Below are 16,386 nucleotides of genomic sequence, written 5' to 3'. Positions count from 1 at the left end.
GCGGGCCTCCCACTGCCGCGGCCTCTCCCGCTGCGGAGCACAGGCTCCGGACGCACAGGCCCAGCGGCCATGGCCCACGGGCCCAGCCGCTCCACGGCACGTGGGATCCTCCCGGACCGGGGCACGAACCAGCGTCCCCTGTCTCGGCAGGCGGGCTCGCAACCACTGCGCCACCAGGGAAGCCCGCACTATTCTTTTTTGTTGATTAAATGAATAAATAAATGAATACGTGAGCTCTTCTATGAGCCAATCCACGGACCAAAGTGGCTTAGGTGTGCTTGTGGACGAAAGCTTTGGAAGGATCCAGGAACAGAGAGTTGTTAACTCAGCATCACTCTGCAGCTATACAGTATGCCTCAGCTCCAACACAGCAAACAGACCCGAAAATCACGCTTGCTAAAAGCCAGTGCACCATGAACAGCAGTCACCGTGCTGGCCCCTTTGGAATTCAGATGTCAAAAGCAATGCAGCCTCATCCCGCCACTCTCAGTTTCTCTGTGTATCTGAGGAGTGAGCTGCCAGGTGTCCCAGCCACCGCAGGGGGAAATTCTGCAGACCCTCTGCTTCCCACCCATTCCCATAACTTCTCACCATGAAGACAGTGATCCTGCATGGGGGAGGGGGACCTGTTACAGAATAGAGGTGGATGGCCCCTCGGTGAAAGTCATAAGACTGAAAAGGATGTGGGGGGAGTGGACAGCACTTAAATAAGAGGCTTAGGGCCTTGGGAGCAACAGGAATGGCACACCCCATTAGGGATGACTTCCCCCAACATTCTGATGCCAACGCACCTGCTGGTAACTTAAGAGCGCGGCGCAAACTCAGCTCTCTGGGCTCAGCCAGTCTTACTCCCGGCCTGCCCCTGGTGTGGATACACAGGGTACCGCCTCACACGGTTTCAGCACCTTTGACTCTTACCAACAGGCCCTCATCTCTCTCTTCCTCTTCACCAGGAAGGACCCTGAACCTGCCCCTTCAGGGTCGCGCTCAGGGTTTTAGAGCACGTGCCAGAGCAGTTGGTATTTCTATCAGATGAGCACTTCCCGGTGTTAGTATTATGGAATTTGGAGTCAGCCATACTCAAGTTCAAATCCCAGCTGCCACTGAAGTCTCTGGGCCTCAGTTCCCCTTTCTATAAAGAGGAACGATAATTGTATCTACTTCCTAGGTTTGTCATGAGAATTCAATGAGCTAAATATGTAAAGCATTCAGCCCAGGGTCTGGCACAAAGTAAGCATTCAATAAATAATACCGCAGTAGCAAAAACTGTAAGTCATATGCTTTAATACTGTCTCCCATTCTAATGGGTACAGAGACCAACCAATCATGCTTAGGCTGACCCCGTGCGGGGGCGGGACAGGAAGGCAGGGGAAAGGTGGGGCTACTTCTTTGTAAGTGCACCATGGGGCTTCCTGAGGGTCCCTCCTTCTCTTTCAACTCACACCTCCTGACTAATTTCCTGAGTCACAGCTTTGAGCAATCCCTCTACCATGGAGCACTGACCTGTGGTTGACAGAGTGATGTGTGAGAAAGTGAGAGAAAGGGAAAGGAGAAGGAGATAGAGAGACAGACAAAGACAGAGAGTGTGCAGAGTGAGGGAAGAGAGACCTGGAGCCTCCAGGGAGGCCTGGAGCTGTGAAGTGCTGGGGTGGGGGCAAGGTTCACACAGGCAGACCTGCCTTCCTGTGTCTGTTCCCTGTGGTTCCAGCAGAAAAAGCAGAAAGCTGAGGAAGGGCTCTTCTGGGAGCTCAGCAAATGAGAACCAAGCAGCATCTTTGATCTGGATAAGGATGTGCAAAGAGTGTATGTGAATTCCTCTCTGGATACATGAGCGTGTTCGTGTTTATTTAATTATGAGAAGTTATGTAAAACGCTGGATAATGTGCATAATCTATGCGAAAGCATCTGCGGGTAAAGTAGCTGATACCCATCACAGTCCACCCGTCGGTGGACGTTCTCTGCCTCTCTGCCCTCTGGGCCTTTGCACCTGCCACAGCCCCCTTCCTGGAACGTCCATTCCCTGTTACTCTCCTCCCCGCAGCTGCCTCGCCCCTGGTAGCTTCTACCCATCCTCAGGGCTCACACTCTGCCTCCTCTTGGAAGGCCCCCATATTTGTAGCTGGGTGGCATATCCCAAGACACTTAGGTCACCCTGTGGTCCTTACCTAGTTACTTGTCATTCTCTCTAGCAAGACCCTGAGTTCCTCAGAGGCAAGGACTGTATTTTATTTAGGTCTCTATCCCCAGTGCCGGGCACACAGTGGGTGCTCAAATATACCTGCTGAATTAGAATAAAATACTCGAGTTGCTCATCTGTTTCCTTGAAAGACAGCCTCTATTCTCCACAGGCAAGCCTCTGAATCCATCAGAGGGGACTTGTTATAAAGCCAACAAGCAGAGCAATCCATTACTTCTGGGACTTCACAGCTGTCATGGTGATGGCTTAAGGAGCCCCTTAACGATGTCAGTAGCTGCCAATTAAGTAAACCAAAAATCAGGATGGAAGCCAAAGTATCAACAGAGACACTGTCAACACTGCCTGGCTAAGATAGGCGGTGCAGTCACCTGCAGATTCAGCTCAGCACCCAGGGGCCTGCACCCTCATTGTGAATTATCAAGGACTCTGCTCCAATGCCCTGCTCCAAGCTTCTGTCCTGCTACCTGCACCTTCCACCTGAAGACTGAAACAGGTGAAGCTGCGAAATTAAATGCAACAATGGGTGTGTCTGCTTTGTTAGAAATGGCACTTGAAGACCAACACCCTGAAAGAGACAAATTTTCCGTGTTTACACTCTCTGCTAACCTACAAGCCACATGTATCTTAATATTGGCTGATACTTGTCACATATTGTGTTAAGCAACTTATATGGATTATCTTATTTAGTTTACAACAACTCCATGAGGCAGAAAACAGTATCATCCCCATTATACAGATTAAGCTAGAACACAGAGGAAGCTTAAGTTATACACGCAAACACAAAGACAGTATGCAGCAGAGCTGGGATTTGAACTCGGACACTCTGATTCTAGAGCCCAACCAAACACTAATCACCCAGTCATCTCCCTCATGCAAAGACTGATCAGCACCATCCCAAGAAATTCTAAGATCACCAATGGCTCATATACAGTCATCCTTCCCAAATTCTGAAACACTTAGGACACAGAGAACCCATTAGGAAATGCAGGGAGTAAGTCTAGGATGAATAAGGGAAGGCCTCCTGCAGAAGCCAAAGTATCAACAGAGACACTGTCAACACTGCCTGGCTAAGAAAGGCGGTGCAGTCACCTGCAGATATTTATACATAATAAAGTCAAGGAGGGAGGGAGTAACCAGTGTCAGAGTTTGAGAGTCACACCTTTGAGAGGGTCACTGGAGCAGGGAGCCAGCCCTACCCACCCCACCCTGGGGTCAGAACCCTGGATTCTGAGGACCTAGGGGCTGTGTAAATCCCCCTGGGAAAGCCAAGGCAAGAAACGCTGGCTAGCTGATTCATGTGCTGGACTTGAACCACCTTTCTTGGATCTGAGCTCCTAAATGGAAATTAAATGCTGAGGGATATTTGCCTTTTCTGATCCTCCGGAGCCCGGGCTTATTTATATGGTGAAGGTTAATGAAACAATCAGCTGTATGCATGAAAGCTACAACATGGATTGAAACTCTTCAATTTCCATCTGCAATAATGAGCACTAGGCTCAGGTTCTTACCCTGCATTTCACATCCATTAATTATTTGAGTGACTCCCGTTACAATTAATAAGGATTCAGCCATGTGTGTTAAATCTTAACATTCAGTTTTCTCATCCATCAGCTGAGTGGGAGATGTGCAGAAGGGAGGGCTGGAGGGCAGCATGAGGCTCTGAAGTCCTTTCTTAGCTAAACGGTACTGATCCAGACCTACGTGCCCAACGCATGCCACGCGCTTCACCTGCTTTACCTCACTAACTCCTCACAATATAATTTCAGTAACTGTTTTAAACTCTCTTACGTCATCGCTGCCTCCCAGGTAACCGCTCAGAACCTGCACCTGATTCTCCACAAGGCTCCTCGTATGCCCCGCTCTGTCCTCACACCCCTGCTTCTTCATCTCCAGATATGCTCCTACTTCACCCTGCAGAAAGCATAGTCTCCCCTCAGCAAAACCCCCCGTGTCACTGCCCCCTCCTCTTAGGGATGCGTCACCTTCTTGCTCTTTCTGCAGACAGGCTCCCCTAAGGACACACTTCCCCTGCAGTCCTCCCAGGCGGGGAGCTGGCTTTCCTCTCACAGTCCTCATGCCACTGGGCCTAGAGAAGGGGGGGAGGGAGCACATCTCTCTCTTGCTGTTCCTTATGGCTTCCAGACCTTTCTCCTTCTCTTCTCCCTAAGAACACTGAGTTCTGAACCATATTTCATCAGACTATGTCACCCATAATTCCATATCATTGGAATCTGCAACAATGGGTCAATCCCTGTCATTCCTCCATGGTTTTAGCTCCTGCTATTTAAATTCTTGATACTTTAATATATACATAGACCAATGGCCTTTTAACGCCCTGACTCAGTTTTATGAGCTCATCTCCTCCAGTGGTCCTACTTTAGTCACGATGAGCCTACCTGAGCCTATACCTGTCATGATCAATAAATGCAAACTCTCCATAATCTCTGACTACTAGCTCAAATTTTTATATGTCCCTCTAACATCCCAACTCTGTCAATCTTTTGCCTACCCCCAAGACTTCCAACTCACTAACCTAACCGTCTTTTTTTCAAGAGACCTTATATTTTAGAGCCGTTTTAGGTTCACAGCAATATCGAGCGGAAGTACAGAGTGTTACTATATACTCCCTGCCCTCACACACGCATAGCCACCCCCATTATCAGCATCCCCCATCAGAGTGGAACACTTGTTACAACTGATGAACCTACACTGACACATCATTAGCAGCCAAAGTCCATACTTTATATTAAGGTTCACTCCAGGTTTTATACATTCTGTGAATGTGGGCAAATGTATAACGACATATATCTGCCATTGTGGTATCATGCAGAGTAGTTTCACTGCCCTAAAAACCCTCTATGTTCCACCTATTCACCCTTCCCACTCCCCAACCCCTGGCCACTGTGATCTTTTTACTATCTCCATAGTTTGGCCTTTTCCAGAATGTCATATAGTTGGAATCACACAGTATTTTTTAGCCTTTTAAATTGGCTTCTTTCACTTAGTTATATGCATTTAAGGCTCCCCCATGTCTTTTAATGGCTTGATAGTTCACTTCTTTTTAGCACTGAGTAATATCCCACTGTCTGGATGTACCACAGTTTATTTATCCATTCACCTACTGAAGGACATCTTGCTTGCTTCTAAATTTTGGCAATTATAAATAAAGCTGCTATAAACATCCGTATGCAAGTTTTTGTGTAGACGTAGTTTTCAACTCCTTTGGGTAAATACCAAGGAGCACGGTAAAAGTATATTTTTATATTGGATCATATGGTAAAAGTATATTTCATTTTGTAGGAAACCACCAACTTTATGTTTAAAGTGGGTTTCTTGTAGACAACATATAGTTGGGTCTTTCTACATTCCTTCTCCCCTGGAAGTCCTGTCTCCCTTCATACTAGCCTCAATTCCATGGACTATCATTACAGTCTTCCCCACACACATCTCAGTTCCACTGCCTCTCTCTTGATTTCTTCTATCTTTTGGCAAAAAAAAAAATACAATCCTGGTAAAATCTAATTGTCTGCTGGCACCCAGGGAGGTGAATGTTGTTACAGAGAATCAACCACATTGGCTGGTCTCATTTTAAATTTCTAACCATGAATTTCAAATGGGCTCTTACTGTTCTTTAGCAATAATATCCTGTCTCCTTAATCAATTCACTCTTAAATCTCCCTAAAATCTATTTCAGACCTCTTCTCCTCAAACCTCCATCACCTTCTCCCCAATTCTTACTCTCAGCTGATAATTTTTCTTCCTATTTCACTAGAAAAAAAATTGAAACAATAGAAAGAAAATGTCTACAGAGTCCTACCACCAATGCATCCATCTACTAGCATCCTCACTCACATACTTGACCTTCCCTCCCACCACAGATAAACCGTATGTGACATTCCTCTATTTATACACTATACCTAATCTTCTGTCATATACACTGTTGAATTACTGGATTCATACAATGATATACTGGTATCATATACAATGACCAGCATAATTATCTACTGGAAAATTCCCATCAACATAAAAAATATTATGGTTTCTCCCATAAGGAGAAGGAGGGAAAGAAGGCAGGCAGGCAGGCAGGCAAGGAGGGGGAAGGGAGGAAGAGTGAGAAAGAAGAAAAGAGAAAGCTTCTCTTGACTCCACTTCTCACACCAGCTACTTACCCATTTCTCTGCCCTCCTGTTTAATAAAACTCCTCAAAAGGGCTGTCGGTATTACTGGCTTCAATTCTTCTCTCTCTTCCCATTCTTTAATCCTCACCAGTCACACCCTCCACTCAAAACTGCTCCCATCAAGGTGACCAATGACCTCCAAGTTGCTATATCCAATGATCAATTCTCTGTCCTCCTCTTATTTGGGAATAATATTATACTATCAGCTTTATAAGGTAACTGTGACCATTTAATGAAATACTACAATGCTTAGAAAACTTTTCTTGTAATCATTTCTTAAAAACTCAGCCTAAATGTCAAAAACAGAAAACCTCCTAGGTTTACAGCATGCACATGTATGTTGATTTATCTCCATTTGTATTTCAGTTGGAGCTTTCAATAAACACTCCTTCCCCATAACTGGGTCTCTGAAGGGAAGAGAGGGGGGTGTGGATTTGAGGCCCACACTATTTTTCAATCTAATTTCTAAGGTCTCCATGGAGGAATAAGTGTTAATTATCCTGTATTGTGTGGGTATCTCCACAGCATCGGTCTGAGAAATTCATTTAACTTTTGACCAATCAGAATAATGAGTTTCTCTCTCCCTATTCTGATTTAAGTTTGTCAGTAGCTTTGAAACAGTTTGAGAATTGGGGTTTTTAACCAAAGTCAAACAAACTAATAATTTCCTAAAATTGGTGTTTTCAAAACAATAGCTTCAGCACCAAAAATTCAAGGTATCAAAATAACATGTTAGATCATTTTGGTTTGTCTTCTGTGTTAAAGCCAGAGATTCATCTCACTAATAAGTGAGTTTGTGAAATTTATGGACCAAAAGGAAAGGGAAGAAATTCTGGGCCAATCAAAAATCAAAGAATCTCTGTTAATATCTGTGTTGAGCAGAGCACAAGAAATAAATGGTGGATGAATATTCTAAAAACTGTTCAATACACTGACCAAATAAAACACTCTGAGCAAATAATTTTGGGTTGAAAGCCAGCAAAAATTTGTTAGCAACATTTTGTTCCTAGAAATGATATTTTGTAAATCTTCAAACCAATGTAAAAGCATCTAACTGACCATTTTATTAGTCATATTAATAAATGCTTCTAAGCTTAAGTGTTCAAGAGTAAACAATCCATATGTGCAAACAAAATGCTTACCTATGTAGAAAATTCCAAAGAATCTACAAAGCACAGGTAAGTGAGTTTAGCCAGGTCATAGGATATAAGGTTAACATACAAAAATGAATCATATTTCTATATACAGTAATGAATAATTAGACACCAAACATTTTAAAAATACTTCCAATAGTTAAAAAGTGAAATATTTATACAAGTCTTACAAAACATATGTAGACTCTAGAGGCTGAAAGCTATAAAACACTAATACAAGCAATCAAAGAAGACCTAAATAATGGACAGATACACCATGTTCATGGTTTGGAAGATTCAGCACAGTTAGGATGTCAGTTCTCCCCCAAACTATCTATAGATTTAACATAATTCCAATAAAATTCATAGCAGAATTTCTTGTAGATATGAACAAGCTTATCCAAAAATGAATATGAAAAAGAAAGGAATGAGAAAAGCCATTACTACTTTTTTAAGAATGGCAAAGTTGGAGGACTCAAAGTACCTCATTTTAAGACTTAACAAAGCTATAAAAATAAAGATAGTGGGTGTTACTGAAAAAATAGATATACAGATCAAGGAAACAGAATAGAAAGCACAGAATTAAACCCATACAAATATGGTCAACAATTTCTGACAACTGTGCAAAAACAACTCGATGGAGTAAGAATAGTAATTCAACAAATGAGGCTGGAACAAATAAATATCCATGTGCTATAAAAGGAACCCTGACCTGTACCTTACACCTTATGTAAAAGTTAACATAAAATGGTTCATAGACCTAAATATAAAATGTAAACTATAAAACTTCTAGAGGACAACACAGGAGGACACATCTGAGACCCTGTGTTAAAAAAGATTTCTTAGCTTATGACACCAAAAGCATAATCATAAAAGAAAAAGTGATAAATTTGGCCATCACCAAAATTTAAAACTTCTATTTTTTGAATGATACTGTTAAGAGAATGAAAAGATAAGCCACAGACTGAGAGAAAATATTTACAAACCCTATCTCTTACAAAGGAATTATATCCAGAATATATATAAGAACTCTCAAAACTCAATAATAAGAAACTCAGTTTTTTAAAAAAACGAACAAAGGATTTGCACAGACACTTCATCAAAAAGATACAAAGATGGCAAATAAGCACATAAAAAGATGCTCAATATCATTAGCCATTAGGGGATGCAAATCAAAACCACAATGAGATAACACAACACAGAAAATAAATTGACCGTGGAGAGAACAGGGAGCAGCCAGAACTCTCATAATTTGTTGGTGGTAATTGGCAGCTCTTATAAAATTAAACATATACTTACTATATACTCGGCAATCCCACACTTAGCTATTTACCCTGGAGAGCTAAAATCTTATCTTCACACAAGAACCTGTACATGAATGTTTATAGAAACTTTTTAGTCATAATTGTCAAAAACTGGGAATAACCAAATCCTTCAATGAGTGAACGTATAAACAAACTGATACGTGCATGCAGTAGATGTGAAATAAAAAGAAATGAACTATTAACACACACAACAATATGGATGAATCTCAAAGGAATTATACTAAGTGAAAGAAGCCAGTCTCAAAAGATTATATACTATATGACTCTACTTATATGGCATTCTGGAAAAGGCAAAACTCTAGGGCCTCTTTGTTCCATGCCCAGCACAGCTACAGCTCACGGTCCCAAGAACCACTGCAGTATGTAGCAGCTTCAAAGCCCTGAATCTGGACAAACTGACTTGTCTGCTAACTCTGTGTCCATCCAGCAGTCCCCACAAGCTAAGAATGGTGGTCCCTTGTCACTTTCTTTAAGAAGAGACTTGAGTATGCCCTAACAGGAGATTAAGTAAAGAAGATGTGCATACAGCAGTTCACTGAGATGGATGGCAAGGTCCACACTGATATAACCTACTCTGCTGGTTTTTTGGATATCATCAGTATTGACAAGACTAGAGAAAATTTCCATCTGACTATCACACCAAGGGTCACTTTGTTGTTCACTGTATTACTCCTAAAGAGGCCAAGTTTAAGTTGTGCAAAATGAGAAAGATCTTTGTGGGTACAAAAAGAGATCTCTCATTTGGTAAGCCGTGATGCTGACACTATCCACTACTCTGATCTCATCAAGGTGAACATCATTCAGACTGATCTGGGGATGGGCAAGATTACAGATTTAATCAAGTTCAATACTGATAACCTGCGTGTGGTAACTGGAGGTGCTACCCTGGGAAGGACTGATGTGATCACCAGAGATGAAGAGAAGTGAACAAATTCAGAGTATATTTTTAATATATGGATTAGACATGAGTGAGAGAGAGAGAAGAATCAAGGGTTTCTCCAGCATTTTGTGTTCTCCTCTCCAAGGGCCAGTCTTGCTCCCAGTCCAGTAACTAAAAACCACAGAAAGCAAGAGGTCTAGAGTTTGAAATCAGTGGTCAAAATAAGGCGGTAACTAATTAAAATTACCATTTACAGGCTTTATTTTTATTATCAATTTTTATTTATTTAGGTTTTTATTTATTTTGCTATTTGTGTTATTTCCTGTTAACTACACGAAGCATTTTACATTGTTCTGGTATTGATTCTCCCAATCATTATATGGTATGTATAGTATTACAGATTAAAAACTGAGATGCAGAAGAGTTACATGGCTTGTTCTATTTCCCACAACTGACAAGTAGTAAAAAAGAAGTTCAAACTCTAGGTCTTTCTGACTTCAAAACCTGTGCACTCATCTACTACACTGCAGAATCTGCTGGGTATTCAAATATCCATATCCCAGCCCACCCTTTATTTCTCCAAGTTAGTTGAGAGTCAGCCCCAATTAAGTCTCTAGTTTTAAGTGTGCTAAGTAGAAGGGAACACGCTGCTCACCAAGAGGAAACATGGTGAGAGGGAAGAGCACAGGATTTGGGTTATACCGACCTGTCCTGAATCTTGGCTCTACCACTTAGTCGCTATGTCATCTTAGACAAGTACACTGCTCCAATACATTCAACAAGCATTTACTGAGTGCCTATCATGTTCCAGGAAATATTCTAGGCTCTAATGATATATTTGTGAACAAAACAGCAATGATTCCTGCCCTCGAGAAGCTTACATTCTAGTGAAAGATATGGACAATAATTATAATAAATAACATGTATGGATGTCATATAGTCATAAGTACTATGAAGCAAAAAAAGCAGGAAAGGGTGATTGCAAATGGAGAAGGGTTACAATTTTTTTTTTTTTTTCGGTACGCAGGCCTCTCACTGTTGTGGCCTCTCCCGTTGCGGAGCACAGGCTCCAGACACACAGGCTCAGTGGCCATGGCTCACGGGCCCAGCCACTCCGCGGCATGTGGGATCTCCCCGGACTGGGGCACGAACCCGTGTCCCCTGCATCGGCAGGCGGACTCTCAACCACTGCGCCACCAGGGAAGCCCGGGTTACAATTTTTTAAAGACAGTCAAGGAAAGCTTCTGAGAAAGTGACATTTGAGCAAAGACTTGAAGGAGTTCAAAAAGTTGTTCATGTAGATACCTGGGGAAAGAGCATTCCAAGTAAAGAGACTAACTAGTACAAAGGTCTAGTCCATGCCAAGTGTGTTTGAAGAATAGCAGGGGGGTCAGAGTGGCTGGAGTGGACTGAGGGAGGGAGAAAACCACAGGAAATGAAATCAGTGAGAGAATGGAGAGGCTAGATAATGTATGTCCTTATAGGACAGTATAATGACTCCACTTTTACTCTGAGTGGATGGGGAGCCACTGGAGGGTTTGAGCAGACCAGTGCCATGACCTGACTACTTTTCCTAAATGTCTGACTGATGTATGGAGAATAGACTATAGAAGACCAGGATAGAATCATAGAATCAGGGAGGCCAGTTAAGAGTCTCTTGGTTAGTCCAAGCAAGAGATGATGATGCCTTAGACCAAGGTAGGAACAGTAGAATTGGTAAAAAGAGGTCAGATCTTATATATATATATATATATATATTTTTTTTTTTAAAAAAGGTAGAGCTGGTAGGATCTGCTACTAAATTATATGTCGGTTTTGAGAAGAAGAGAGGAATCAAGGATAAATCTAAGATTTTTGGTCCTGGACAACTGAAAAGTTGGGGAATACTAACAAGGTGGAGAAGACCAGGTCCAGAATTAGTTTCATTAAGTTTGAAATGCCTATTTGGCATCCAAGTGGAAATACCAAGATGGCAATTGGATATATTTGACTCAAGTTCAGGAGAGAAGGCTGAGCTAAAGACATAAAATTTGAAGTCCTCAGCATATGGATGGTATCTAATGATCTTAGACAGGATCACTAAAGCAATGAGTGTAAACAGACAGGAGAATTCAAAGGACTGGGCACATCTTTGGGGCATTCTAAAACTAAGACATCAGGGACACAAGAATTAATCAACAAAGATGCAAAAGTACTCATTCAGAAAGAAAAACCACAGAAAAGTATGTTATGCTAGAAGCCAAGTGAAGAATGTGTATCAAGGAGGAGGAAGTAATCAGCTATGTTAAAGCACCTAACAGGTCATGTAAGATGAGGACTGAGAACCAACCACTGGATTTAGCATATGAAAGTCACTTGTGACCTTGAAAGGACAGTCTCAGTGGAGGCAATGGGTAGAATGTGAAAGCCTTACTGAATGGAATAAGAAATAGTGTAAGGAGGACAACTGTCAACTATGAGTGTAAACAAGTCTAATGAGTTTTTCTATAAAATGGAACAGAAAACTAGAGTAGTAATTGGAGAGGGAAGTGGAGTCAAGAGGAGTTCCTTCTTAAGACAAGACAATAGCAACATGTTTGTATACTAAGCCAACAGAGAAAGGGAGAAATTAACAGCGCAGGGGAGAGAAAGGAAGAGCACAGGAGCCATGTCCTTGAGTGGCGTAAGGGACTGATATCCAACACACAAGTGGAGGAGCTGGCCTTAGATAGGAGCAGCAAGAGTAAGAAGAGGGAAGAGAGTCCATGAGCACAGATGAAAGTAGACTATGCGGACGGTGCGAACATGTGAAGCTTCTCTTCCAATGAGCTCTATTTTCCAAGTAAAATAGGAAACTAGGAGGGGGATGAAGTGTTAGAAAACTGAGACTAGAGAGGTATGAAATGCTTGTTTGGGACAGGGAGGAGGGTAAGTTGCCCAGGAGCGCCACGGACTGCTTGAGGTTGGAGGTAGTGAGTTTACAGCACACCTGCTCGGTGCAGGTGTGTGCTCTCCAGCCGCGTTAACTGTGCAGAGGCGGGAGCAGAGTAGTGGAGAGCTAGACGCAACCAAGGTCAGGCTTTCATCCAGTGAGGAGGACAAAAAAAAGAGGAGGGTAAGAGAGTTGATGTGTGCAAGGATGATGATAAAGACTACCCATAAAACAGAGGGAGGGAGACAGGGACCTGAGGGGGATGAAAACCAGTGAAAAGGTGGTGTGGTCAATGGCTTGTAGGTTTCGTGGAATCAAAGGACTGCTAGAATTGGGATCCCAGATGAAGAAAGCTGGACATATAGGAGGTAGTGGTCAGAGAGAGGGAGACCTAAAGTTAGGGACGTGGAGGAGCTGCAGTTACTGGGAATAACTAAGGGAATGAATGGTTGAGTTGGAGCTGAGGAGAAGGTCACTGGAAAAGATGGTGTCAAGGAAATGAGAGGGCAGGGTAATGGACGGGACATCTTCTTGGATACTGAAACCACCAATAACAACAGCAGTTAATGCCGGGAGAGCGACAGTAAGACAGAAGCTAAAATCTTCAAGGAAGGTGAGAGAGTAACCAGAGATGAGTAAGTGACCAATATAAGGAAAAGTGGATTCAGCCTGTTAGTTTATCTCTCTGAGTCTCAGTTTTCTTGCTTGTGAGCTGGAAATGCTGACAGTCCTTCTAACATGAGGTTTTTATAAGGATTAAGTAAGATGATGGAGGTAGAACAGCTGTCACCCACTGGGCCTGGCAGACTTCAGTGTGCAGGAATATGGAATTATTTGTAAAAGGGCAGCTGTGAAGTCTTAGGTATATGTCTCATCTTTCCAACTCAAGTTGAGGAGTGTGGCTCAAAGGCTCACTGAGCTCAGGTCTGACCCATTTCTCCTAATCATCACAACTCCGCAGAGATGTGCGCCCATGGCTCTCTCTGGGAGGCCTGGGCCTGGCATGACCCTCCCGTCTGCATCTATCCATACCCATGTCCATGTCATCTCTGTCTTCCTGGCAGGCCCAGGCCTGCCTCCTCCAGCCATCTGCAGACACCAGGCATGTTGCCTTCCAGACTGAGCGTCTAATACAGAAGGCAAAAAGCAAACCAGCCGTTTGGGTTGCTCTGGTGCATCTCCTTTCTTATGGCCCGGCTAGCTGAAAGAGCCCAGGGAAGTGAAAGTCTCTAATGAAGTGGTACCTCCTGTTCTGAACTGCACTGAACCCAGAAATGCGCAGAGGCTCTGGGACGGCACAGTCTGACTTGCCCATGACAGTCTGCCTGAGCTGAGCGTCATTTTTCTACCCAGCATTTCCAAAACACCCTGCTTATCCCTAAATGAAATACAGAAATGAAGGGTAGCCACTCTTATCTGAAAACATTTTCTTGACCCTTTTCCTTTTAGCAAACAAACACTTATCAACACTTACTTCTTTAACGTAAAGGGACATTTTGAAGCAGCCGTGCTGCAAGGAGAAACAAACCATTAATTTAGAAAAATTGTTGAGCTTCTGCAGTTTTTCAGCCTCCCATCTATGTGCTGAGGAATCCAGGTTCTGGAAAAGCAAAACTGCACTCCTATCTACCAACTACTATTTGCCACTCTCAAGGCTTTCGACATTGATTAACACTGAAAGTGACATTTGGTTCTTGTGTTGCTTCTGAATAGACTTGTTCCAACTAAGAAACCAATAAGGAAGCCTTTAGGGGAAAATATTTTGGGGGCGTAGTGGTTTGAAGGTGACATGAAACATTCTTTTGTCCAACATTTTGGATCATTATCTGGAATTGAAGCAGTGTGTTTTAGGGGAGAGAGAAGTTGGCATGTCACTAGGAAAGGCAGTCAGCCTCTGAAAGATAATTTAGAAACGTATGCCTAGGGAAGAGATGAGAGAAACCCAGAGGCAACTCATTAAAAAAAAACAAAACAAAACAAAAAAGAGGTCAAGGTCTGAAAATGATTATTCAACAGGCAAGTAATTTAAGGTGTCATGATTTGCTGTACAAAAGGATCTGTGGTAGGAAAGGATTCTGTTAGATTTAAATTACATTTGATTTTTAAATTTATAATTTACAAGTAGATTTTCCAGCACGTTAAAAGAAAGCACACCTGCGAACACTTTTCCCCCAGATTTAGCATATCAGCCGTATCTTTCCAGTAAACTTCCTGCGTAGAGCAGTTGCCATTACAGATCGGTAGTAAATGAGTTAAGTGATATTTCCATCAGCCTTAAAAGTGCATTTCCTTATCACTCCTCCCTCAGATTTGGCTCAAAATTAGGCAAGGAGAACTGCTGCTTTCAAAGAGCTCAGGGTGGGCTTTGGCAGGCTTCAGAATTACTTAGAGAACGAGGTGAAAAGATTCCTGGGCCTCATCCCCAGGAATTCTAAGTCAGTAAGTCTGCAACAGGGCCTGGGAATCATAGTTACAGCATGCACCCAAGGTAACTCTGATAGAGGTGGCTGAGGAGCACACCTTGACAAATCTTGGCTTAGAGAAGATGTCCTCTAGATTGTTGTGTCAAGAGAAGTTGCCCTGCCTTCGGGATCCGGCATATCCTCTGGTTCCAACGCACTCTATAAGCTCACGCTTGGTGCACAGCTTTGCTGATTGACACTGCTGTGCTAGGCAAGCCCATCTGTGGGGCTCAGTGTGACACACCCCTGATTTCTCTTTATTCTGTTAGAACGATTACAGGAAGTTATCTATGCAATGCAAGGATTTTGTGGTGGGCGTGCTGGACCTATGCCGAGACACAGAAGAGGTGGAAGCGATTTTAAATGGTGATGTGAACTTCCAAGTCAGGTCCGACCACCACCGTCCAAGTCTGAGCCGGATCAAACTCGCCATTAAATATGAAGTCAAGAAGGTAAGCTTCCCCACCACTCCCAGCCTTCCCAACTCCAGGGTTGCTGGCCTACCTATGTGTTCATGATTATTTTCTGTTCCCACAAGGGGATGGTAACAACACTGATTACCCGACTTGCCTCTAGACAGGGAACTTCCAGACTTGCAGGACTGCTCAGAGCTCCTTCCTTCACCCCCAGCCCACCAGGAGAGAGAGATGAATCATGACAGTTACTCCATGAACAGGCTTCAAGCCTGGAGAACAAAAGAGCAGATCTTCAACCTCCAAGCCACTAGCAAGGACAAAATTACAGTGAACGCTCCCATCAGCTAGCAGGACAATTCCCAAGTTTTCATGAAAAACATATCACTCAGCTCTGTGAACAGCATTTATTGAGCTTCCCCTGTGTGCCTGGGGACTTGTGTAGAAAATATCTTAGGGTACAGGATTTGTGGGACCCATAGTTCTGGGAGGCTCAGAGGAATTTCACTCTCAAGGCTTATGAAAAGCTTTAATAGGAAGCATGACTGGACTTTCAAAAGAGTGAGTTCCACCTCCTCAATCAACCTCAAGGTGCCTTTAATGGCCACCAGCACCCAGTAGCCCTCACACCCACAGTGGCTGGTCAGACTGAGTCCCTAAGGAGCCAAATTCAATTATGGTTCCACTTTGGATATACTCTGGATTCTTTAGAATCTGCTCTTATGTTAGACGACATCATTCATCCTGATGAAAACTGCAGAGCTCCAAAGATCCATATGCTTAAATACCAATGTGCTTTCCACATAAGCAAGATGGCTGATCAGTCTTTAAGGGTTTTTTTTTTTTCCAGCTCTTTTACAGGGTGACTACTGGGGGGGGGGGGGGGG

The 16,386-nt window shown here is 43.1% G+C and overlaps 1 protein-coding gene and 1 pseudogene across 3 annotated transcripts in view; both read left to right on the top strand.

The window, feature by feature from the left end:
• Window positions 1-9,760, top strand: part of LOC103087841 (40S ribosomal protein S4 pseudogene) — a 27,065-nt pseudogene extending 17,305 nt beyond the window's left edge.
• TRPC7 (transient receptor potential cation channel subfamily C member 7) overlaps window positions 1-16,386 on the top strand; it is a 145,966-nt gene that overhangs the window by 37,233 nt on the left and 92,347 nt on the right. The window contains exon 3 of one of the 3 annotated variants that reach the window (XM_007461392.1): window positions 15,356-15,538. The exons of the other annotated variants lie outside the window; for them this stretch is intronic. Within the exon in view, the coding sequence (XP_007461454.1) occupies window positions 15,356-15,538 (183 nt within the window). The remainder of the gene's footprint in view (window positions 1-15,355; window positions 15,539-16,386) is intronic. 3 annotated transcript variants of the gene reach the window in all.

This window comes from Lipotes vexillifer, unplaced genomic scaffold (genome assembly GCF_000442215.2).
Source record: "Lipotes vexillifer unplaced genomic scaffold, Lipotes_vexillifer_v1.1 scaffold217, whole genome shotgun sequence".
In the NCBI taxonomy this organism is placed as follows: Eukaryota; Metazoa; Chordata; class Mammalia; order Artiodactyla; family Lipotidae; genus Lipotes; species Lipotes vexillifer.
This window is presented reverse-complemented; position numbering and strand designations above follow the sequence as displayed.